At 35.8% G+C, this 26,448-nt stretch overlaps 1 protein-coding gene across 3 annotated transcripts in view; it reads right to left on the reverse strand.

The window, feature by feature from the left end:
- Positions 1-26,448, reverse strand: part of PDS5A (PDS5 cohesin associated factor A) — a gene marked incomplete at its 3' end in the record, with an annotated part of 74,150 nt that overhangs the window by 11,701 nt on the left and 36,001 nt on the right. For all 3 annotated transcript variants that reach the window (XM_084204167.1, XM_084204166.1, XM_084204168.1), the window contains exons 9-27: positions 26,037-26,152; positions 25,122-25,216; positions 24,088-24,233; positions 17,991-18,142; positions 14,701-14,814; positions 14,026-14,107; positions 13,221-13,269; positions 12,952-13,091; positions 11,820-11,935; positions 11,013-11,118; positions 9,970-10,130; positions 7,611-7,734; positions 6,308-6,466; positions 5,992-6,060; positions 5,220-5,356; positions 4,420-4,543; positions 3,940-4,144; positions 3,314-3,428; positions 215-347 (exon numbers count right to left, since the gene is read on the reverse strand). In XM_084204167.1, coding sequence (XP_084060293.1) covers positions 215-347; positions 3,314-3,428; positions 3,940-4,144; positions 4,420-4,543; positions 5,220-5,356; positions 5,992-6,060; positions 6,308-6,466; positions 7,611-7,734; positions 9,970-10,130; positions 11,013-11,118; positions 11,820-11,935; positions 12,952-13,091; positions 13,221-13,269; positions 14,026-14,107; positions 14,701-14,814; positions 17,991-18,142; positions 24,088-24,233; positions 25,122-25,216; positions 26,037-26,152 — 2,343 coding nt within the window. The remainder of the gene's footprint in view (positions 1-214; positions 348-3,313; positions 3,429-3,939; positions 4,145-4,419; positions 4,544-5,219; positions 5,357-5,991; positions 6,061-6,307; positions 6,467-7,610; positions 7,735-9,969; positions 10,131-11,012; positions 11,119-11,819; positions 11,936-12,951; positions 13,092-13,220; positions 13,270-14,025; positions 14,108-14,700; positions 14,815-17,990; positions 18,143-24,087; positions 24,234-25,121; positions 25,217-26,036; positions 26,153-26,448) is intronic.

Here is a 26,448-nt window from a genome sequence, read left to right on the forward strand (position 1 = left end):
GGAATACTTTCAAAAAATGCATGTATTATGTACTGGCCGAAGTCAGGAAGGTTTTGCAAGAATGAGACTGGAAACATACAGACAGTGCTTGCAATTAGCAGTGTCTTTATAAAACCATTAAAATGTTAGAGCTAGTTCTTTCAGACTTCCTGCAAATCCTGCTTGTGAAACTCTCAGCTCATCACCCAGCACTAATCTCAACTGCATTTCTTACTTCATTGGCCTTTGGCTCATCAGGAGACTGAGCATCTCGGGTAAGCTTGATGTTTTCTGACATCTTTTTCATGAAGGCATGGCTATTGTTTTCATTCTTTGTCATTAAAACTTCAAGCATGAACCACAGGCACCTAAAAAGCCATAAAACCACAAGCAATTACACTCCAGCTTACTACAGCTCCTACATACAGCAAAGCTTTTCAACTTTTGTTAGCTTTACTAGCTTTTTCTTAAGAACCCAAAATCAATTTGAAAACATAAACAGATAACTTCATATGATGGTGTAAACAGAGTCTAGACCTTTACCACACACAGTCTTAATTGTACTCCTTTGAGTTAACCTGCCAAATTAGTGTGCTTATTATTACATCTGTAAATACCGCCCAACCAATCAACTTTTTTCTCTTCCACATATGAATTCTGGTGCTATCATCACCCAAATGAAATTCTGTAATCACTACCTTGAGCACCATGTCCCTATCAACAGTGGACCATGAGCACACTCAAGGCAGGGTTAAACAAATCATGCTGCTGCTAGACTGTTATCCACACGAGGTGGATTAATACTGCAGTTCAGATAGGAGAGGAGATCCAAAAAGCAGGTCAGATTCTTGCTAATGTTCCATATGGGAGGAAAATTCTCCCAGGTAAGACTTAATGGAATTAGCCTTCCTAAGTTTCTTTCTTTAAATCTCCCTTACTTATAGTGAGACTACATTAAATTTTGACTGAAAGTTTGTTTTAATTTTTTTTCAATTATGATATAAAGCCCAACTGGTCCATCCATGCTATCACTTGCTATCCAGCTCCACCACTGCATACGGTTAGAGGGTCAACAGTCACTGTAAGGTAAAATAGTGCTTAGTTGGGAAAGACGTACAAATTCCCTGTTCACAAAAGCCCCCATCTTCTTACCTGATACAAACTGTAGTGAAAGAGATGAAGGAACATCTCTCTCAAAAGCTCAGAAGCTAATGATCCATCAAAATACTTACAGAGCTATCTGATGCTCAAGAAACTAAGATGTCTCTAGTCTGACTTGCATCCAAGAGCTACAAAGGCTATAGTAAATCAATCTGTTAGACAGCTTTACATCCATGTATACACTGTTTTCAAGAACTTGAATAGGATGCACACAGGACCAGTAACATACCACCTTTACCCAGATTCTGCAAAATCCAGTGTTACCCCAAGATTACTACTGAGAACACATTATACTCTGGTAATTCCAGTTAACTCATGTCAAATTCAATAGCTTGACTTTCCTACTAAGTCAGCAAATTACATAAATAATTATCAACTTTGAACCAAAACACCAGTGGGATTTTATGTAAAAAAATATGCACCTAGGGGAACACAGTCACATAGCGTCATTCTTTGTATCCATTTCAGTAATTTCAGAATATGAATTAGGAAGAGAAAGATGCTTGAGACAATATAAAGATAAGAGACAACCAACCCCAAACATACTCCAGCAGGATAAGCTTAAAAAACTACAGCAGTAACAGCAAGCATCACAGATAATGGTTCAGGAACTGCTAAGCAGGCATTTACTGTACATCACTGTATCTAGGCCACGTAAACCAAGACACACTAGGGAGACACCTAAAAAACACACTGCAAAGGCTGTTTTTCCAACTTTGCAAGCATCTATGTTAACACTTTAAAGTGAACACAAAGACATTCAGAGCTGTTAAAAGAAACACTGTATCACATTGAATGGAAAACATTTTCCTCATATCTCAGGAGACTCTTCAGAGAAGTGCTCCTGCCAAAATTCCCCTACAGAGTATTTCTTTGTTTGGAGCAGTCCCTTCTGGCTAGTTCAGCCAGTCTGCAACAAACATGAGGGAGGAAATTTGACAACAAAGGAAAGCTATAAAAGGACCATCCAAAAAAGCTCTGTGCACTAGAAAGTGCTTCTCAAAGAACTATTAACTCAGGGACTGCCAATCAGAACTTGTTCCCATGCATTCTGGATAAAGTACATGCTGGAGGATGCTTTCAGATGTTGCCAGGAACAGGCAGTGCTGGGACAAAATGTAGACTTGTTGGTAAGGTAAAAAAATCTTCACTGACTTCAGGTCTGACCAGGTGTGAACCAAGAAACTCAAAAATCAAACACACCAAGCTTTTCATTTAGAGAAAAAGTCAGACTTGGACTGTGAGAAGCGAAGGTGCAATAAGCATTAAGATCTGAACTAGTCTATGGTGCCAAAATAGAACTGCTTTTTGGATGATTTATATTGTAGTATGTGGTTATACATGCCTAATACAAAACCAACAAAGCTCAGTTTCATGAAAAATTAATACAACAAAAAACTAAAACCTTAAAACCAGAGCTGTGTGGTGAGAGAAACAACATGCTTAAACAATTTTTAAGTGTTAACTATTTTCTAAAATTTTAAAATTTTCTGCAAGGCATAAGGAGCAAAAGAAGTTACAATTAAGATGTGAAATATTATTTGAGGCCCACAAGAAGGTCTGAATGTGGAGAGAGTACAGAACAAGCTCCTGCCAAGTATGACGGTATTGTAAACAGTAATCTGTGCTGAATACATTAACAAGCACTAAGCCTGCACTGCTGATGTATAGTGCAATTGGTAAGTCAGCAGCAATTACTTAGAATGAATTTTAGTAGGCTTGCATAGGAAGGGGAAAATAAGGTTCCAGTGAGGCAGGACCTACCCAGCCTCACTGTTTTCAAGTCTTGGAGAAGAGCCCCATTTTAAAAGTTCCAAAATACTTGAACTAACATTACCTGACATCCTATAAATACTCCTGGGCACAAAGACAAGACTCTAAAATCATTACTTACTTTAAAAGAAGCATACACAACTCACTAATTTGGTATAATACAGTATGACCTACAGGTCACCATTTGGGCTTTCAGAATATACTGCTAAGCAGTTGTTGACGCCTTCTTCCCATGATTAAAGTGTTCCATATTTCCATTTTCCATTTACTGGCTTGGAAGATACTGTTGATGAAACAAATATTTCTTCTTCCTAATTAGTATTTTCCTCTTCCTAATCAGTTTCTGTCCATGTGCAGAACAATTCTCAGCATAAGAATTCTAGAATCACTTGACACTTACTCTTTGACATCACGAAGCTGATCAACATCCTGAGGTTTTGTGAAATCTGGATCATGTGCCAGTAAGTGAATCATATACGGTACCACATATTCAGGCAGCAAGGACAGCAATTTTTCTACAGTAATAACAACAAAAAATTGCTTCTATATTAAACACGTACAAATGCATCATAAGAAAAACTTTTTTAAAGTACAACTTTTTCAAACACGAAATGTAAAATTTTGACTTGCATTATCTTCCTACTGACTTTACTTTTAATGAATCATTAAAAATAAATGAACATGTTTTACTGCTACAAAACTGCTTGGTCTTGTTTCAGGAAGGTGGTCATAAAGCCTAAAAATATCAGGACACAAAATTTTGGTTTTTGAACAAAACAACTCCAACCATAAGAGCACTGTATTTTACATCCATAATTCTCAGCAACGCACAGAGCAGTATTTTATGATTTATGCTAATACTGAACTAAGTAAATTTAGATTTGAATGTGTCTAATATAAAGATGAAGAAACAGATTAAACTTATCTAGTGTTTCTTCAGAAAAACCAATTGCTTAAGGTTTAATAATTATTCCTTCCAGTGTAGTATTATTGTTGTATTCTTAACAATTTTAGTGAAATACTAACCATTAGCCATAGGATTCTGCTTAATATATTCTCTTCGTATACTGATGTTTTTGAGCAAGCACTGTCTGGCATGTGCTCTTCTCTCCTTCACAGGGTCTTTGGCACACAAAGCAAAGATTGCCATATATTCCAAAGGGAGCAGTAACTTCACAAGTGCCTTATGCAGCTTCTGGGCAAATATCTGCCTCACTTGGTAGCACTCATCCTATAGCAACACAAACCATAAAAGTGCAACCATCAAAATCCTGGTCTTTAAAAAAAAAAAAAAAAAAAGCATTCAAGGTGGAATTATGAGGACGCTTTCTAAAAATATGAAAAATATGAACAGAAGCAGCACTATTAAGATTTGAAATTGAAACTTCAATAACTTGTGAAAGCGGCAGTGAGGAACAGACTATACGCTGTAGCAGCAACAAAAGCTCAGACGTAAGGACTCAGAACTCAATTAAGGGTCACTTCAATTCTAATCCAGTTACTTACATTAATGACGAGTGCACAGAGCTGGAACTGTTCTGGGGTAATTATTTCATGGTAACAGGGTTCCTGTGCAAGCTTCATTATTGCACTACCAGCAGCTAATCTCAGTCGAGACATATCTGATTTGCTAAACATGGCACAGAAAAACCACAAATAATTAATCACAGCTCACCACAACTATCCTTAAATTACCTGCATGTCTCAATTTCTTCTTTTCACAAAATCAATGACATCCCAGTAACACAGCTCTAGATCAAGCTAAATTAACCCTATCAAATTTGTGAAGATAAAGTACTTTACTTCCCCCACAAAAAAACCCTCTACTTCAAGTAAAGCAATGAAATTAGATGAGTCAAATTTCTTGTTTTCCTATCACTGTCTAAATTAAAGCAACACTTCTGCCACAGTTTTTCTCTTTCTTTCCTTCACCCTCAAGATGAAGTTGAGGTGCAGCTACCTCACAGGTGGAATGAAGAAGCTCCACCCAAGATAACACCTAACATGCTTGGGAGGTGGTTATCACTCAATTGTTTTCAAAGATACCTCTGCAGGTGCTCTACTCTCTACAATGTCTTTTACTAGGAAAATCATCTAATTTGGAACTCTGTAGGTATAAGCAAATTGCAAGAAAGAGTGTAACTAACAATTTCATGCTGCCATTCCACTCCTAATATTACTACTCTGATCAAATCTGTAGTCAACATGGTGCTGACCTTAACATTCCACAAGCACTCTAAAAGAACCAACATTCTTTGAAATTCTAAAACAAAATTTATGGAAGCCTGCAAGGAACAAACTCTGACCTGATTCGCTTCTGTTCTGTCAAGTCTCCTTCGCTGACGAGCATAGCTGACAACAACCGGAGTGTGGAATTTGCAGATTTTGACTGGTTGTTTTTCATACCCAACAACCAGCGTACCAAAAGTTTAATTGCCTGCACCTATCACACACAAACAAATCAACAATCAACTTACTTGCCAGAGCTGGTAAGTTACTAAAACCTACTGTTGTCAAATTGAAATTCCCATAGATTTCTGTGCATTAGAGCAGATACATTTTTAAAGGAACAGAATGAAGCAGTAAATATTTAGAGTGAAAAAGAAGAAGCAGTATTTCTGACGTCAGGAGACTACAACTATGGTGCACTGTCTCTGCAGATTTGCATCTGCAAAGGATGCAAGATACTTGATTTATGATTAAAAGTAAAATCAACTAGATAAAAATTCCTAGAAATGGCCACCATTAGGTTCCCATTCATCGGGGCCTCAATTTATTTCAAATCTGTTTACGAGTCAGTAAAGACAAAGTCACTTTTCTTGTAAGGAAAACTACAACTTTTGAATTTCTTGATCTTCTCAATGCTCTGAATAATTAATATCAGTAAGTGAAGACAACAGAATGCATGGTTTCTATCAATTTTATCAGTTTTGTGTATAATCCACAAAGACAATAATATTCTAATAAGACTAATACAAAAACACTTGAAGGGATTTCTTCTAATATTCCCCACAGCTTGAAGAAAAGCAAATTTTTAATTGCAGATATACACATTATTGCTGTAAGCATATAACACACCTTTGCTAGTACTTCTGGAGAGACTTCTTCATCTGGAGACCACAATTTTCCATTTTTCTCACCTGTTGACTATAGAAATTCATGTAAGTATACGAACTGGTTCAATCCATACAGAAAATGAAGAAGTAAAAACAGCAGAAAGTAATGGATTAGGCTTTCTTTTTAAAAAGTACGTTTTATAATGCAATTATCACTGTACTAATCACTTACAGAACATTATTTTAAAGAGCCCTTTGACAAAAAAAGCTCTATTCCCCACAGAGCTCATAATAGGCTAACAGCATAATAAGCACTTATATTAAAATAAAAATCTTACCCTGTCATTCATTAGGAGATCTTTCACAATGAAATTTGCAACAACAGATTTCATTGGAGAAGCAAACTGGTCTGGAGCCAACATAGAAATATGACCCAAAGAGACCAAGGGAGTTATAAGCTGTTCAGGTACATCAGCATTCAAACTTCTACTAAGGGGCTGGGTAAGGAAAAAAAAAAATTTCAAAATTCAGCTTCAGTTAATAAATTAACATGGCTTAAAATAGTTTATTTTACTGCTGTATTGCTGATGCATTTCACTGTTTGTCCAAAAGAATTAATAAAATTAGCAATCAGAAGTATAAAGAATACAATTGCCTATTCAACAGAGTAAATAAAAATCTCACATAAGGTAAGGACAAAAAAAATTCTATAGTCTCTTTTTATTTTAAAGTGAAACACATTCAAACCTGAGTGACAGGGGAAAAAAACTTTGACTTAGTTTTGTTCAGAAGTTGTGAAAACCTGAATCCCAACTGCCAATGGTAGAAAACAGCAGCCAAAACCTTGGAAACCACCAGGGACACTTCTACTGGCGATCAGTATTTACCTCCCAGGTAACAGTCACCAGGACAGTTCCTGTATCACCCCGCACCATTGCATCAGATTCTGGTATTAGGGAGGGAACAAGCACTCTCACAGAAGTCTAAGCAGAAATCGAACTCTGCAAGCTTAATTCGAAGCTTTTCACACTTATAAATTATGTACAGGCACAAAGATAGCCAAGATTAAGAACCTAAAATATTTTACAAGTGCAGATTAATAATGTTATTATTTAAAAGACTACAGTGAGAAGTAATAAACTGCTCTGTATAGAATATCTTTTTGCTTAATAACTTGTCTAAGGAAGCAGTAAGTGAGCAGTGAGCTGATGTTTGAGTTTACAACCAAGTTGTTCTGCATTAACTGCCTTAGTGAGACAAGGCTGTATGTGTAAAGACCTTAAAGCTGGGTAACTCAATACAGCTTGAAAGCAGGGAATGTTTTCTCTCATTTAGTATCTGCTAAATGTGTCCCCAGGGGTTTGCTGTGGATCAGGCCAGCATATTCAGCTTACTTCCCCCAAGCTTCTTCCATGCAGATAAAAAGAAAAACCTTCACCTATCAGACATGAGAATATTAGTAAATTGTGACTTTAAGAAACAAATATTAATAACTTGCTATTGTAAAATTAATGACTTAACTACCATACATGTGTAGGCTTCCTGACCTCATAATCTGTTACCTGTTAATAAACAGTAGGAATTAATTTTAATTACTAGTATCAATTAATAACAGAAACAAAACTTAAAGGCAACACATACCTCAAAGATCTGTGCAAGTTGTACTTCTTTATTTGAAAATATGGCATGTATACAGTGAACAGCTTGTTTTGCCTGATGAGGAGTGCCTCTTTTTGCTTTCTGATGCAAAATCGGAATTAGTGTTCTGTGTGAACATTAAATAGAATACTTCAAAATGCAATTTGCAATCTACGAAAAAATAAGTATCTTCACGCACACAAATCTATCATCACTGTCTTATAAATCAAGTATCCCTTTGAAGTCTGTTCAGGAACGATCACAATCATAAAGTAAAAACCAGGATGGAACTGTATTTAGCAATACTTGAATATCTGTACACATACAAGAAGAAAACAGCATGGGGGGGGGAAAAAAAAATCAAACATGAAAGAAAATAATGATCAAAATAAAGCTATTCAGGAAGACAAATGTAAGGAGGGGGCAACATGACAGTTTCAGCTAGGATGAATTCCTGGACTTATTATCCAAGCCTGGGAATGACAGGGGTGAAGAAAATCTTTGGAAGCTAAGAATAACCGTTGAACATAAGTGCGTTTACAGGCACTTTTAATCGCAATGTATACCCAAGCAAATAACTTTGCTGTGAGATTTTGAATCTCCTGCAATCTATCTGCTGATGAGAAGGCACAGAAGGAAACGGCAGGGCAGAAGCCACTCCGGACACCAGGTCCAGGTTGGTTACACTGTTCAGTGTCACTCCCCAGGCAGTGCTGGAAGGCAGGCCTGTCCCATCAGAGCTCAGCAGCTGAGACACTAACTCAGGAGGTACACTCTGCAGCTCACCCAGCAACTAACACGAAAAAACAAAACCACCTAGAAAGAGTCAGACACAGAAACATCCCCGAAAATCTCCCTGCTTCCTTGAAAAGCTTTTTTATAGTGTTCAGTACATGGATTATTCAGCATCCTGCTGACACATTCTACATAATCAAAATCAGCAACCGAGGCTAAAGAGCAACTTGCTGGGTTGAAAGAATCAAACCTCAGTTTGCTCAAAACCCCTGCAAAATCCAAAACCAAACCAAAGACCCTGAGAAACATGTTAACAGTATCCTGAAGTAGAAAATCTCTTCTCAAACCTGCCAAGATTCCAAATTGGATTAAGAGCCAAAACAGGACAGAATTCAGTAAAACGTACAGTTGAAATAAGCTTCAATGCCTAACCTACAGTTTTCATGGCGTTAAGTACATGTACTTTTGCAAAGCCTCGGTGCAGCAGTTACAAACCACACCTCAGCACATCCCAACTGACACGAATCTGCAAAAGGTGAAACCTGAAATGTTGACATGCACCTTTACATGTTTACATCTACAAGTTTACACATGGTCCACAGGCTCTGTTTGAGCATGGCCAGTGCATTCATTGAGACCTCCCAGACTAAACTTCACCAATACCTGGCTAAGGCATGAAGTCAAATAAAATACCAGATCCTGTGAGATGATACAGCCCAGCAATAGAGTATTGATTAAATTCTGGTAGGGAACCAAAGACACTTGGGACTATACTGGGAACTGTAGTCACAATGGGGACCGCTGGGCTTTTCTTTCTTTTTACCCCTACAAATGTCTTAAAACGTATCTCATACACCTGTATTTGTAATATTTTCCTTTTGTCCAAAATCTGATCCCCATTCAGAAGAATCACTGAGGTTACAGCTTTAATTTACAGCAAACTTAAGAGTGTACACTGATATGCATTTTAGCATGGCAATATCCAAAATACTATTTCAATATATGAGAACTTGAAACGTGTGATTTATTATTCAGACAAGTTAGTTACTGATAGGCTGATTTTAAGGTTTCAGATGTTACTCACAAAGGTATTTAATAGTCAGTGAATACCTAGTAGATTATGCAGCTTTAATCAGCAGTACAGCCTGAATTGCATGACAACTTACAGACAGACAATTATTCTTTGCTAGAAATTCATGCTTGCTTTTAGATTTTGCTTCCCATCTTGTTTATTAACAAACAGAGCTGTTAACTATATCAGAGATTGAAAAGATAGAAAAAATAATGTGAAGGACAGATATGAGGACAAATTATGCCAAGTAATCATACTTTTGCTGTGTCTTTGCTGCTGATTATTTTGTAACCTAAAGATTTGCTATGCACTGGTTTTAATGTCTCTATTATACAAAGATTTTGAAGAAGTACCTAACACGTTCAATAAACACATAAAAAGTGTGAGAGCACGAAATTAAAAAATGAAGGGACAGGGACAGAAAGGTACTGAAGGAAATCAAAATCATGGAACAGAAGGCGTTCATATTAACAAGACTAGATAGGGGCAACCCGTTAAATAAACTATCAAGAGGCAGAATTCCAGATATGAAAAGCAGAATGTAACAATACTCACGATCTTATCTGTGGCAAGTCTGTTTCTATTTTGTGACCCGTGTTTCTGAAAATCTGTATGGCTGCCTCAGCTACCTTATCATCTTCCATCCTGAGGCACTGCAGTAGAGACTCATAGGTCTCTGCAGAGTGGAACGAGGTAGGATGTGTAAAGGACAGAACCTGCAGACACACATTAAAACAAAGGTATATTTATTATTAGTAAATGAATAATCATAAAAACAAAATTATGGCTGCTTATGAGCATTACTATCACCATAAATAGCTGTTACATGCCCATACAAAACTATTACATTCATTAACTGCATTGTGGAGAAGATTATATATAAATTTTCAAATAAATCCATCTAGGTTTTGCTTTTCAGGTCCTTCAAATATTTTGTAAGATAGTACATTATTTGAATATATAAAACCGCATTTCTTTAAACGAACGCTTATTCAACAGTATTTGTTTATATTGCAATCTATTTAAGAGCACTTCTTTTCAACCTAATTTAACTGAACTGAAATTTTAATTTCTCCAGAATCTATAGTCCTTGAGCAGAAAAGAAACCAAGAAGGTTAAGACATCTACAAACAAAACACAGGCTACTGTTTTCCAGATATTTCAAATCCTTTCTCCCCCTTCCACTTCTCAGCACCACTGAACACAAGTTCCCTTTTTCTCACTAAATAATGTGGCTCTTGAGCTAACTGCTTGCTCTCCTTCTCCTTCTCCACACCCCAGAGAAGGTGTCTCTCAAAGTCTCCCTGTTTCTCTTCCTCTCACTTTACCTCTACAGTTTTTTCTCTACTGCTTCCCTAAGCAGAAACCAATTTCTGCTTTAACATGCACGTTTCAATGCCTGGCACCCAATTCAAAACATACTTCTTCCAACAAGCCATCTCTTCCATTCTTCTTCTTTCAAGTGAGTATATTAAAAAGCAGTTTCATACATTAAAAAAGTAATTATCTAAGTAATAACTACTAAACCCATGCTAACAATAATTTGTTTCTCATGCCCCTTTTGCCCCTTCCATTACAGCTGCATGAATGTAGATTACCTTGAGAAGTTCAAGCCCTGCACGAATAGCAGTATCAGGACTTACACCCTCCTCTTCATCATCAGCTGTCCCCTCTATGGATTTATTCATTAGTTTTACTAGTGCACTGAAGTGAGAGATAAAAAAGGAACAAATAAAGAAGTATAACAATGTTAAAGGCTGGAGATACAAGTAAGATTACTTAGCATTCACAACATATACAGGGAAAGCAACAGTCTTTGGGGGTGGTGTTGGCACTGCTGTTTGGTTTTTGCTATTTTTAAGTTATTACATTAGTCCTTTTCCTTCTAATTTCACTTTCTGCAAAACAAATTCTTTAGGGGGAAAAAAAAATCCATCCCAAAAAAACTCCCACCATGCTGGTGGCATTAGATCAACACATACTTGCACAAGTTTCAGAATGTAATTAGGTTGCCAGACAAGTCTCAAAAGAAATCAAAACATTCTCTTACACAATCCCATAAAAGCTAATTAATTCAGATGCTATATGGAAGACTATGCTGCAGTTAACTATGTGAAAATTATGTTCCAGTTTTCACCTGAAGCCCCACAAATAGAATTTTCACCATGAACTGCTACATTTTAAAAATCATTTTACAGACAGCACAGCAAAGCAGCATCAAAGGAAGTTGCATCCTCTAGGCTGCTGGGAATGAATACATCTACATAATTTTGATTTAAAACTCACCCACACATTTAGTGCTAGGAGAGATCAATTTAAACACCAAGAAAATTATTTTTTCTTTTGCTATTTCTAGCATATTTTAGTCATTCATGAGTCAATTGTTCATGATCTTTCAAACTTACCTAATGGCTTCTGAGTCAATATGTACAGGGGCAATTCTTTCCAAAAGAAATTTGACCATTTCCAGAAAAGGATTTGTTGGCTGCTTAGGATTTGCAAGTTTCCGGGCTATCTCCCTCTACAAGAACGTTAGATACAAACAAGAATTACACTTATTTAACTTACTTCTTTAACATGTTGAGTAAGCTAAATATAGTTACTTTTTTTTTACCGGACAGATTGTCTATATAATCAGTGAAATGTTTTTAAGAGGGGGACTGTTGGTATCTCCACACCTCTCTTGATCGTGTTATATTCAAAGCAGACATACTTTACAAAACTATTTAAATAGGTTTCTAGTTAAGAGTTCTTCAGGAGTTCTTAAGAATTGCAGCCTAGATTCAAAACAGATCTAAAGAATGAAGTGCAGGGCACAGAATGTATATGTTTGTTGTCAAGTGTAATCCAGAAAACTGTGGGTAACTCTGCAGTACATGAGATTTCATAACAACGAAAAGAAAAGGTCCTGCTTCCTTCCCTGTAAGATTTCTGAGCCATGAGACAAAACCCAAGAAGGCTATGTTTGTTCATAGATGCTCTTTGTGATCTTTGTAATTCCTGTCAATGAAATTGCTTATTTTGCCACAGACCATTAAAAAACAATCTGTGATGGTTGGCAGAATCTGGAAAAGTACATTTTCATATTAAGGTGCGTATTTTCAAAGAGGCAAAAAAATGAGAAAAATAAAAGAGTGATCTCAAAATACTATTCTAGGATGAAAAATAAATTAATAATATGCAGATGGTAACAGATGACTTGCTGGTACTTGAAAGCTGAATCAGCGTGAGAAGACAGTTTGGGAACTTCACCACAAAAGAAGCACTTGGAACAAAATATTTTGAAGAAATAAACTGGTCTTTTAGACATTATGCTTGATGCTTATAATCCCAAGAAGGAATAAAGCTGATGTTTCCTTAAGATAATGATTACAATTATCTTTTCCTAAATCTCTACAGGTTAATCAAAAAGGCATTTTTTGAAAATTGGAAACATGTAAAAACCATGTTTAGGTAACTAAGATGGCCATTAATTCCAGGTAGCAGTTTTAAGAGCAAAAATTTAAGGTATAAAAGTTTGCTTTTCCATTTCCTTACCACACAGACATCTGCCTGTTTACAAGAACACGTAGGGCTAATTAACAGCTCAAGCTGGGACCGAAGTTTCTCATCATCACCCAAAACCTGATTGAATTTCTTCACAAAATCTTGTGCTTTCCCAGGATCTGGAAGGTTTTCTGTATGATCAAAAACAGTTTAACGTGAGATAAATTTACAACTTCAACGGGCCAAGATTCACAGAAATACAGTTTCCAGGAATGCTGTAGTAGTTTACAGAATGTTTATAGAAAGCTATGAACACTTACTTGCTATGGTCATCAGCTTTCCAAACATGGCAGCACTGTTTGCTTCTGACTGAGGACAACAGCAAAAACAGACGAACAAATCAATATCTCCTTCATAAAATACACCTTTAAGCTGATCTGTTAGTTCTTCTGCAGCACTACTTTCTACTTCTGAATCTTATGTTTTATGTTTTTGTTTTAAGAATAGATACTAGAATAGTGTAACTATCATTAGCAGCTACTACACAGAAAGTTGAAAAAAATCATCTTGTAACATCAAAGAACTGCAAAAATTCATTAATTCACATAACAGGTCAAAATCAGGAAAAAGTCCCCAGTACCCCCCAGAACAGAAAATTCCCACAAGCCCACTCTCTCACCAAAACCTCAAGGCAATGCCCTTTCTATTTAAAATTTCTACTAGTAAAATTCTAGAAGAAATACTTTAAAACTGGGTTTTTTTAACAAATGAAGAAATCACTGCTTTATGTTACAACATATTCCATTTTCAAAATCTCTTAGAAAGTGATAAAAAAAAAAGGTCTGTCAAAAGCGAACAAAAACCTTTGTAAAAATTTGTTTCAAAGCTCTTGAGCAGTACTATGAAAAAATGATCAACAGAAGGAGTTCATATACCTTCAAGCATACAGAAAGCAACTTTACTTCATGAGAATGGAATGTTGTCTACATACAGAAATCAACGAATAAAGAAGTTACATTGAATCAATAACACAGTTACATTGAATCAATAACACAGTATTAAAACTCCCAGTAAATCAGTCCCATAGATCCACTAGATAAAGTATAAACATTTTCAAAACCGTACAGTGGGCTGCTTATGCAAATCCAGCAATTCTCGTACATGACTCCTTAGCATGTTCTGGCACTTCCACATCTCATTCAGTGCTCTGCAAAAATGGAAAACAAGAAAAGAAAAACCTCTTTATGACAAAAACATGCTGGATGTTTTAATAAACAAGATTGTTAATTTATTTATCTTAGAAGTGCAACACCTGTTAGGTACAATCAAAACCTACCAAATATTAAAAATAAGTGTTGAAAACAAGGTGGAACTGATTTCTCTTTTTACAGAACATTATCTTTCTTATTCTTCTAGGAACAATTTAACATATGCAGAACACCTATAGTATTTCTTACAACCACCCAAATAAAAAACATTCCACCATTAACCAGAATTCAGTTACAGACACCTTCATTGTGGTTCCTAATACAGAGCAAACCTAAAAGTCATCACTTGCACACTTTCAAGTCTGCATGAAAATGAATGGATAACCCCAGTCTCCTCAAATATCATGGGATACTCTTGTCTAATGGACGCATCGGGTTTGTACATAAAAGGGAAATGTTTTCAAATGCTATGCTACTTGCAAATAATGCTAAGCATACATTAGCTGTATTTTTATTATATAATACAAGTAAGATAACAGATGTTAGAAAAGCCTAAGAAAACAAGTATTTGTTGAATACAAACAATATTTACTTGACAGCATTTGGATCCAAGCTAGCATACAAATAGTACAAGCACTTCATTCGCTCTTCTGTTTCCAAATTGTGTGGAACAAGATACTGAGCAAAGATTTTCTCTACCAGTAATCTGCAGGAAAAGAAGAAAAAAGAAATCACTACTGTACATGTCAAACAATACCTTCCAGACAAGCTGAAAAAACAATAGTGGAAGTCATTAAAACCAGATTTTTCAACAAAGAAAGAAGACAAAAAAGTAGTGGCCTTTTTCTCAGCTGTAAAGACTCCTTCCACTACAGATAGCAAGATTAGCAAGAACTGCTCCTTGAGAGCTTTTCCGCGTCCTTTCACTTTCCCTCTAAGAGGGAGTAATCTGTCACCATCCAAATTCTCCTTGTCTTTAGGATCTGAGAATCTCTCTTTGTTTATTCTAATATATGGAAGGAACACTGACAATAAAGAGCTCAAATAAAGGAGAAAGAATACAAGAATATAACTCAAAGGGGAAGAAAAGTAAAAATCTGAAGTATCCTTGAAAGAATGGTTAAAATTGAACTGTAGTACTTGAGAATCTACTAATTTTAAAACAGAAACTAAAAATCAGCACTAAAAAGGTGGAGATGAAGGAACACCAAAACATATACAACTAAAGGGGCAAAAGGCAAACTGAGAATAAACCAAATCAGCAAAAACAATCTCAAATTATCTTTTTTAAATAAACATTATAAGTTTTACCTTAAATACCAAATTTGAACTACAAAATAGAAGTGAGTAGTTCATCTAATTATAGCTCCCCCAATGAAAGAACATTCAAATGTTAATTCAATTCATACTAATGAAAGCTGTGCACAATGTTCAGCAATACAATTTGATATTTATTGACAAATACTCTGAGTGTTTGAGTTTTAAAATCTTTTCACTATGTACCAGTGCGCTGGTACTAGCAAGAACTCTGTGAGTGCCTTGTATAGAGACCACAGCAGCACAGATGAAACACACCTTATTTCTGCTCACACAGCTTATTTTTGTTGAAAGAAAATTCCAAGAGACACGATGGCAAGACAGGAATAAAAGGATGACCATGAGTATGGATACAACTATCTCAAGACAGCCCATTAGTATTAAAGAAAACTTGGCTTTGTCTCTTTAAATGTACACTTTCCTACCGATAACTCCAAGAACTAATTTGTTTGGGGAACAGGATCTTCCGAGCTCAAGGGACTCCATCTGTTTAAAACACTAGGAGATTGGAGGCCTCAGAGCTCTTACCAATTTATGAACATTGCTCTAGTCCATGTCTCTATAGATACATGTTCTAGAAAAGCAGTCAATACAAACAGAATGACTGCATCATCCCTTCCCTGGTCCCTGCTGGTTAGGGTCAACATTTACAAAGTGGGAACAACTGCAAGACACACTTCTCTCCTGTGAAGAAAGTGACTGGCTAGGATAACAATAGTTGGTAACAGGGCACTGTTTCAGATCTAGTTGTTTCACTCCATTCCCTGTGTATTTATTGTAAAACAAAGAAGCTCAGAGACCACATGAGAGGCAGCTCTTATGGTCAGAAGTTTTCAGTCTTGAGTAGATGTGTACATCAACAGCCAAGCAGCAACAAAAACAGTACCAAGTGACCAAATTATTAGTGAGTGGAAAAAAATCTGTTCTATTCCACTTGCCTGAACTCTGTGTGATACTGCACTATTATCTCCTGAAAGAAATAGTGTTATCCCATGCACCCTGTGGAAAATACTCCAAGGCTCAGAGCTGTCCACTGCTACTTTTTATCTGCCTTGCTGCATTACTGAAGGGAATATAGGCCAAAGTTGGCTAATTTTGGCCCGTGCTTGTTTATGTGTTTAAAGGACTCAATAGACTGTCTTAAAAGATCATAGCATTTCTACATCTCTTCAGGTGCTAAATCTCTAAAATCCTGATAATAGCACAAACACATTTATCCCCCTGCTGAGATGGTGTCACTGAGCAAGAACTTATTTGTCAGCCTTGAAGTCTAGTAGCATTTGAATAAAAATTTAGAGTATCAAACTGACTTAGAACATTAAAAATCAAGCCACCAATCTTTCTGTGTGGACACACAGAAAACAAACAGGATACAATCCATGCCTCCTCATGAAAAAGCTAGTTTCAATAGCGTAATCAGGCTTTCTGAAATCACGTCAGAGAAAGAAACTCAGCTTTGATGACACACTCTTTCCTTGAAATTCCCTGCCTAATTTCCATCAGTGTTCTGCTTTTGCTTGAGCAGAAATACAGAAAACATCTGCCCCATTCACTATACAACTGATTCATTCTCTGTCCACTATCAAACCTGTGTACTGAAAATGAGATGTAAACATGGTAGAAAAACCAGAGACCTCTCAATGCAAACTGAAGTATATTTTTATGTATATGCTGAATTAGCTTTGTATAAACTATGTGAAGACTTCCTGATTTTGAAAAAAGGTGCCAACTAATCAAATATGGAACTATGGCCCACTTACAACCAGCCAGATGAACAAAGCAAGCGCCATCACCACTGCAGTGCTTAAAAATTTAGTATCATAACTGGCAACTGAAGGAGGCAATTGGCCCATTCAGACTAGTCACCGAGGTAACAAAACATACTGAAGTAGCAGGCTGCATAAGCAAGGCGTTAAGAAACACTGTAAGGAATTTTCTGAGTCCACCATACTAAAAATCTAGGCTGAAATTCTGCCTTTGTGTGACATCACAGCTTCTCTCTTCCTGAAAGACTATTAATAACCTTCCAAAACCTTCACCAAAATACTTTTTTCAAGTATTGAAAATGGTATTTCAAAAAATCAAAGGGACTGAGTGACAAAACACAGAGGAATCAAATGTGAAAGCACCCCTGATGTTTCTTCAGCCTTTGGTCTACCTAAAGGTCCATATACCAAAAGGAGAGACCTGTGCATGTACTGTGGTGTGGACACACATAGCACTCACAGAGGATGGATTTTAACAGCCTGGCCTCTGGAAAGCAGTAAGGCAAACAATAGCTGGCATAGTAAATGCCAGATTTAACAATTTTTTTCCTACACAGTAGTTAGTTAATGAAAATCTGCTACCATCATAGATCTAGTTCCATCAGTACATAAAAATGAATCCATGAACAGATAATACAACAATTCTGAATTTGCGCATACACGTCTTAATGATTAATTAAATACACCATACATCAACCCATAAATACACAATATAACAGCTTTCACAAGATAAGAACGTATTTTCAGAGTATCTCTTTTCACTATACAATTAAAATTAGGAAGACTTAGATTGACTCACTTGTCATCAATGCTGTTTTGATAATATATGTGCAAAAGTTTATCCTTTATCCAGCTCACTTTCTCTGCAGCATCTTTTCCAGCCTCAGCATGAAGACAATACTTCTTGTACAGCTGGGCAAGACCCATCATAGCTTCTTTTCTTACTCGCCACTTGAGAGGGAAGAAATTAAAAGAAGTTAGGGAATTGTTTTTGTAAATAAATAAATAAACCATACAAAATACAGTCAAGATGTAGAAGCATGAAAGACAAAATAGCCACTTTCTCATCTCCTATATTTAGACACTTCAAAAGCTGAAAAATGCTGTTTGAAGCCTCAAGATGAAAATTTGCAAAGCCTGTGTAAGGGTTTTTTTGCCAGTACTATGCAGATTAAATACTGCCAGTACCCAGAAGTTCAGTACTTCTCTGTGCCGAACATAAAAAATCTGGGAGCTAGCCAGCAGAAAACAAGTTAAGTACAGCTTAACATGTATGCCTGAATAAGTGTCTTACTGAGTCAGGATTTGGAAGGCTTATCTATTCAGAGCCAGGCACCAGGTAAGTGGCAGACTTCTTTCTTACCACTGCCTTACACCATCTCATAGCACCCTTGCCTAGACACGGGAGATCTGGAGCCTAGGCCAAGCCAAACCTGCCAGGCTTGAGCTCTTAGGCCACCTTCCAGGACAATGGGAGAGGCCCATTCTGCTGAAGCCTTGACGCAATCGCTCTGAGACTGGAGGGATTGAGGAAAAAAACCCCAGAGTACAACAGCTACAGGAAGAGTTCATGGGTTCTCCATCTTGCTTTTGGTGGTCATACTTTATCCTCTCACGTAAATAACAAACATCCCATTATTAAACAATTTAACAGACAAGACCCATAAGCCATCCTGTGCTGAACTGACTTCAGGATTAATTTAGGCAGCATAGTGTCTCATGCTGAATGATTTACACAGTAAACCTCAGAAGACACTTGTTTTCCCACATCATTTAGAAGAAATGAGTTGAATTTGAACTGAAAGAGATAATTTCTTCCAGGACACACTAGGTATCACTTTTGGCCTTGAACTCCCAAGGACTAACAATGCTCAGATCATTTCAGCCTATGAAGCACAGATGTAGATACTATTATTCATACTGTAACTTCCTCAATCTTGTTAAAACTGAAGGCTTGACACAATACCACTGAGGTACTGCACATTTAATTTCTTAATAGTTTTACTGAATATTTCCTTTTCTTGAAGGGCAAAGAAAAGACAAATCTTCAAGATAGTATGGCTCATGTCACCACAAGACACTACTAGCTGTTGGAATAGGTTATAACAATAAGATAGAAAGAATAAACTTGTGTTTTGTTACTTGTATTTCTTAAGTGACAGATGAGTCAAGATAGTGATGACTTTGCTAGAACATAACACAGTAATTAGTTTTCAAGTAAGAGAAAAGCTTTAGCTATAAATAGATGCTATTATTTAACTTTTCTGCAGGAATTTGTTCACTCCTGTTACAGTCTAAAGCACATTTTGAAGAAAATAATGGCCTGAAAGGGAAACATTTTCAGAAAAGTAGTAATATTTTTCTTCTTTCAGATATACCCTTCCAATGCAGGTGATAGCTTCATCAGATCTCCTACATGAGACAGGAATGATGGATGGCAAAACCCATTAGAAGAAAACAAAAAAGGATTTCTAGAAATGATTCCAGAAAATTTAAGCCTAAAATGAGGGAGTAACAAGGAGTTACAAAAGAAAGGAGGTTTGGATTGCAAATAGAATTCTGATTAGTGAAATAGCTGTAGAGTAGATCTCAGAACATGTAGAAAGCCAGTTGCAAGGTGACTATAGGAGACACTGGACCAAACCACTTGGAGAATGTCTGGAACACCATGGAAGCAAGTCATTGAATAGGAGATACATGTAGGAAAAAAAAAGAGTAGGACACTTCTGAGAATTAAAGCTGAAACAGCAAATAATAAAGAGGAATGTAATAATCAGTTGCAAAGACAGCATACATAAACACAGCTAACAGAATTTACTACTCTGATTTAATTAGCAGAAGAATTTTGATAACCTTAGCTTCCTTGGTTGGCCAACATAATTAAATTCCTTCACTGATGACTGTTGGACTGAGTTTTGAAAAAAAATTGCTATTGAAAATTCAGTACAATCCCTTACCCATTAGAATAACTTTAATAAACATCATACAATAGTTCTCCTTCATCTGGAAAAAAGCCACAATGGTTTCCAGTACAGTTAAAACTAACACACATGCAGAAAAATAATGAAGAGGAACCAAAAATGCATGTATGATTCTATGGCTCCTCACTCTACAGCTTCTGACTTCAAACTGATGATGTGCTAGTCAGTTCTTATGGAGGGCCTGAGTCTCTACTCCATAAAGACTGTTGGGAGAAATGCCAATGTCGAAACTCTCTTAACTCCTTAACTTCTCATGTTCTTAAGATTGTTCCAGTATTATGGACAAGAGAATTTTTGTTGTTTGTTTTTAAAACGTCTCCTAATTATTCTGAAAAGTGAAGATGCTGGAAAGACCTTTGAAACAGCATTCCAATGGAGCTTTCCTAAGAACAATTATTACCAAAGACTGGATTTCAGTTTCTGGGAAGCACATTACCAGAGTTACTTTTCCATGTGAAGCAATAAAAATAGATTTGAAAACTACTGGTGGAAGTGGGGTTTGTTAGTTTGTTTTTAAAATTGTTACAATCATCATGCAAATGTCTATACAGCTCAAATCACCCAAGGATATTCCTTTAAAAAATTAAGTAGAGTCTTTTAGCCAGAAACTTTCACTCTAGAAAATCTTTAGACTATCTTTACCAATACTGTGTCAATTAGAATATGGTCAGGAGAAAAAAAACCAGATCACTTAAATGGCGTACCAGTTAGCACAATTTAAATTTTTTCCTGCTTTATAAAAATAAGAGGCAGAACTGAAACGACAGGTTGGCACTTGACTTCAGCCTATTGGACAAGCATTCTTTTCATAGTAATAGCAATACTCATTTGACAGATGACTGCAGACCTAAAAAGATGAAGTCAAACTGATGAACCATTATTTAGGAGTTTGCAGTAGACGTGTCCAACAGAAACCCAGCTACAAAGGGTAAATGCAGCCAGCAAAATACAGAGCTCTTTTAAAGAAAAGGAGTGATTAAAATAGGTATAGTGCACTCAGCCTGGAATTGAGAAAATCCTACACAGAAAACATAGATAGCTACATGGAAATGATCAATGTTCCTCTCCCAAACTGGAGAGAAATCCTAAAAATAATTAAAAAAAAAAAAACAGATGAAAGTTTACAAGTCCTTGATCTTCATTCTATAGCAGTAACTATATTTACTAACACATCCTATATTGCTAAGGTCTACTTCAAATGTTAAGTATTTGTTGTAGTAATTTCTAGTCAGTGCTCAATTTTATTTTCCCCTCAGGATATACTTTCATCAAAGCTCTCTACAGAGATTTTTATAAGAGAAACATCATGTACAGACAAAGTTATTCTTCACTCATCACCTGAAAAAGCACCTAACCTTGAAATGCAACATATCTAACCTACAACTGGTGTGAAATGACTTAGTCTAACATATGAGGAACATTACATGCCACTACACTAATTTAAAGCCACACAAAAAAAGACCTAGCTCTGTAGAAATCAATATTACAGCTGTGCAGTAATAGCTGACTACCTCTTACAAACAGCAGCTTGCTAAAGGGAAACAGACACTGGTGAAGACACAGTAACAATCAGCCCCTTCTCACTAGGTGGTAAGTTCCAGTGCAAAGTGGTGGCTATACTAAAAGTTTTTGGATCTCATAAATGAACTTTTGGACATGTTTAGTGGCTGAAAAAGAAGGAAGATGATCTTGATCACTGCTGAGAAACATGCAATGTCAAGCTGCAAGTACAACTAACTGTAGACCTGCTTTAAAATAGTGCAAAATCAGTATTTTCTTTATAAAGATGACATCCTTTTCCAAATCAATTACAGTAACATTCTCACTGAAAAGAAGAACAAAAAAAGGTAAAACTAGAAAAAACAGCTAGAATGACATAGGGGGTATCCTTTCTACAGCCTATTAAAAAAGGACAATAATAAGGGAAAAAAAAAATCAACATGGCTACATCGCACAGAGAAGTCTGTTATTAGGCATCATTCTCCAAAGAGCATGGAGCCACATCCGAAAATATGTAAACAGGAAACAGTATAAACTCTGGCAAATTGAAAGTAAATCCTTGATCAAGCATGGGCAATATTTTCAAAATGAAGTTATTAAAAGCATACTAACTAAACATCTTCAAAGACTGCAGAAGCAGGAAGCCTTCCAGACCCTTTCTGTATAGCTGAGAGACAGATTTATTCCAGGAGAGAGGTCTGAAGAGATTTCTTAAAGTATCATTAAGAGACATTTAAAAAAAAAAAAATAAAGCGGGCAGGAATAAAATCATTAAGATTTTGTAATCTTAATTACAAAAGGTGGTAACCCATCTAATTCTTTTACAAGAGTTTAGACATTATATAACGAATACTAATTATTCTATTATTGCAATCTCTCCATAAGCAGATTGAAGACTGCAAATGTGAAAGAAACCAAAGGGTCTGCAGAGGAACAATGTGCCTCTCAAAAGAACATCTGATTTGGAATGGGCAAACAGGTTGAAATAGAACAGTAACGACAACAAAGAGCTGACACTACTGAAAAATAAGTTTTGGAAATGTGTCTATGAACTTTACATAATAGGAAGTTTTATTGAAGAAAAAATAACTTTTAGCGGACCCAGAAGTGCATCAGTAAAATGCATTAGGATCCAAAAAAACTTCCAACAAAGCCTTGTACCAGAGGGACTTAAAATAAAAATTCTGTTGTCAATTAATTATTAACTAAAACATAGGGGGAAATGGCTGGAAATAAATGACAGATTTTCACAATGAAGGGAACAAAATAAACCTGTTGATGAAGTTAGAAAGGAATCTCTGACATTTAACATATGAAAAATTATTACAGAATGAACTGAACAGTGTGTATAAAATTTACTGAGGTAGTAAGATCATAATTTACTGAGGTAGTAAGATCATAATTAAGAACTGTAGAAAAATGTCATGCTACTGAATTGTTATGATATGAAATGGAAGAAATTTAGATTAAGGAGAGGTTTTCCCAGCAGCATTAATTCTGTATGTACAGTATTTGGCAGTATACCACCTGAAGTTATTAAAGAAAAACACTGATGTTAACATCAATGTTCTCCAAAACTGTGAGCTCAGTGCTCAGAAATAGCAGAAGAGACAGACAGAATGTTTCAGAATAAGAAAAAAAGTTATCATCAAATATGTAACACGGTGCAAACTCTGAATGCCATTCAAAATCAGATGTTCTGGTGAGTGGCACATTGCTCCTAAGTCTGTTCACCTTAGTTCCAACACAGCAGAAAACATCCAGACAAGTGTGTAACAATCAATTTGTGTGGAAGTTAATCAGGTGATTCTTTAGAATAGAAAACAAAGAATTGGAGAAGATATGGTATTCATGTTTATTAAATATAAATGAGTCAAAGAATATTCATTATTTTATGCAATCCAAGATGAGATACCCAGTCGAACTATCAGACAAGTAAAAAGCAAACAAGTGAAGTTATTTTTCCCAAACATGTATTAAACTTTAATTTACTGATGCATACGCCATGGAGGCTTATAAAGTACAAATAAATTCAAGAAGAACTTGATAAATACATGGAATAAAGTTCTGTTGAAAGTTATTATGAGCATGGGCCAGCAGACTTAAGAAATCCTTAAATCCCAAATTGCTGGAAGTCAAAACTGATGACTTCGAGAATTACATGGGTTATAGTGATCTTCGGTTTAAACATGTGTGACCATTCTTATGGTCCTACAATGTAACTGTGTTTATCACAAGTCAATGGCTCTATTTGCTTGACAACACTTGACTCGTAAGAAAATAATTTTTTTTCAGTGAGTATTCTTGTTAATAGTCAGCTCTGAAGATTCTCTGATTCTGTGGCTTCTTTTATTTTACCTTTAGTGAAGTATATTAGAAGCAGGTCATTGCTGAAAACACAATGCTAACACTTACCCGCTTGTCGAGTGTTCTTTCCCTTACAAAGCCAAGCAGCTGGTCATTGACTAAAGAGAGATCTCTCTTGCCCGCAGTGATAATTGTAACAATAACATCATGTCGAATGGCTTCTTCTGGGTCGTGTGATCTAACCTTCAAATATTCTGTCATGAGCAGAAACAATGAGAAGTTTGGCTTTCTTACATAGGTGTGATGTATTCTGATTTATTACTAATGTTTAATTAATGAAATGTCTGTCATATATCACAACCATGTAATCTATTAAATATAGAGCTACCGACAGGAAACATCTGTTCTGATGTTTTCTATGTTAAAGTTTTATAAAACAATTAGATAACTGTAAATATCAGAAGGATATAAGAGTGATAGCTTTTACGATAACATCATTTGCAAGAAGCAATAAAGTGAAATGAAGTTGACTAGAATATCTTGAAGTAAAGGGAGGTGAGGGAATAAGAAGAAACAAAAAGAAGAAACTCTCATTCCCTAAGAGTGAAAAATGTAAATAACAGATCAGAAACACTGACAATTGTTGTAGAATAGCTTGCATCAAAAAACAACAGTATTTTCAGTTAAGCCTGAAAATCTTCTCATAGTTAACATGATACTGTAGAGAAAGAAGAAACTTCATCATTTAGATCAGCAAAAAGGCATTTTTTGAGTTCAGTGGAACAGAGTAGTGGGGAACTCAGTGATTGGTTTTGAAAATAAGTCAGGGTGTTGAACCAATATTTGCTTTGCCTTACCCAAAGTTTCTTTAGAATTTGAAATTACTTTAAAATTCATGCTGCAATGGGTAGCTTCTTCACTACTCACTCTGACAAAGTCCACACAAAGCCACACGCTCCTCCTCTTTCTAATAACTAGCACTTATCTTCAACAGAAATCAATTACTCAGCAGTTACCTCTTCCATCCCTTATCAAGCATTGGACTCGGTACATTTCAGAACTACACTGCTATGTACAAAAATAGTTACACAGTTCCTCGCTCATTTTGTAGATTTTTCTTAACTCCTGTGTGAGCATCTCACCAGTGAGGTCTTTTGCTAAGTCTGGATGGTTCATTAAACAATGACTGGCGAATTTCACACTCTCTAATCTCACAGGGACATGGATATCATTGAACCTAGAGGGATAAAAGATAATGAATGTTAATTTTTAATTAGCTTTGCAAATCAGTATTATTCTCTATGTAGTAACATGTGTTGACAGTATGTTCTGTTAACTATTAGAATACTTTTATATGGCAAAATTAGACAGTATAAATGTTTTGAATTTATCTCCATAGTGTACCTAATGCAAATATTTGTTGTTTCTTGTGAAATTCAGTCAGGACTAAAATTAAAGAATGAATATGGTGCATGTAGATAAAATGTTGCTTCAATGTGTTTTGCCCACTGACTTCTGAACACAGGTCTCCATACAATGTCGATTGTGTGTATGCATGTACACACACGCACACACAGAATTATAGAAATGTAAACTGGCATCACCAGGAACCATTTGAAAGCGTACTCTTTTTAAAAAATTATGAACTTCCATATTCTCTTTTTAAAAAATCATGAACTTCTACATTTACATAAAAGAAAGTATCTCTTCACTCAGAAAGGTAAATGCCAAGCAAAACAAAGTTGCAGATACAGCTGAACAGCATGAAATTTCAGACAATGCTGGCATAGCTACTGTGTAAATTCTGCTATGCATATAATGTGCTATCTAACCTATATGGCCATAGCTGATAGCAAATAGCAGCAGTCTTTCAGGCTTCTTCCTTCTAAAATATAACTGCATGCAGTTTTCTGCTTTGATGATTTAATAAGGAACTTGTTCAAATACAAACAGTTACATCCTCTAAAAAGGCAATGAAAAATGCAATACTGTAAGAAAACAGAAAAAAAAACATTAAAAAAGAACAAAAATTCACAATTCTGTCCCATTCCTCTTACCGTCCAAGAAAACACTGCCAAAGAGGTCGATTTTGCGTGGCCAGATCAGAATCTTTGGAGCCAAAGAGTTTAGCCAGAAGTCGAACAACAGCTAAACGTTCTTCTCCATCATTGCTCTAAAAATCAAAACATGAAAAAGGAACTGTAAATCATTATCTGTAACATTTTCTTTCTGTTTTTTTTGAACAGTTAGATTAAAAACTGAGTTTGAAAGTATTTCTGATAATCCTCATTCTCTTTAATTATCTTATAGGATTCATACAAGGCAAAATATACAAATATAATACACAAATATTAAGCTAATGTATTACAGACACTGAATAGATGGCTGTGCTTCGAAAGAACCGTCTTTTTCAGCAATAAAAACCCATATACAGTACTCTAATATACATCTGACAATACAAACAATTAA

Source organism: Fringilla coelebs, assembly GCF_963513975.1.
Source record: "Fringilla coelebs genome assembly, chromosome: 4".
NCBI lineage: Eukaryota > Metazoa > Chordata > Aves > Passeriformes > Fringillidae > Fringilla > Fringilla coelebs.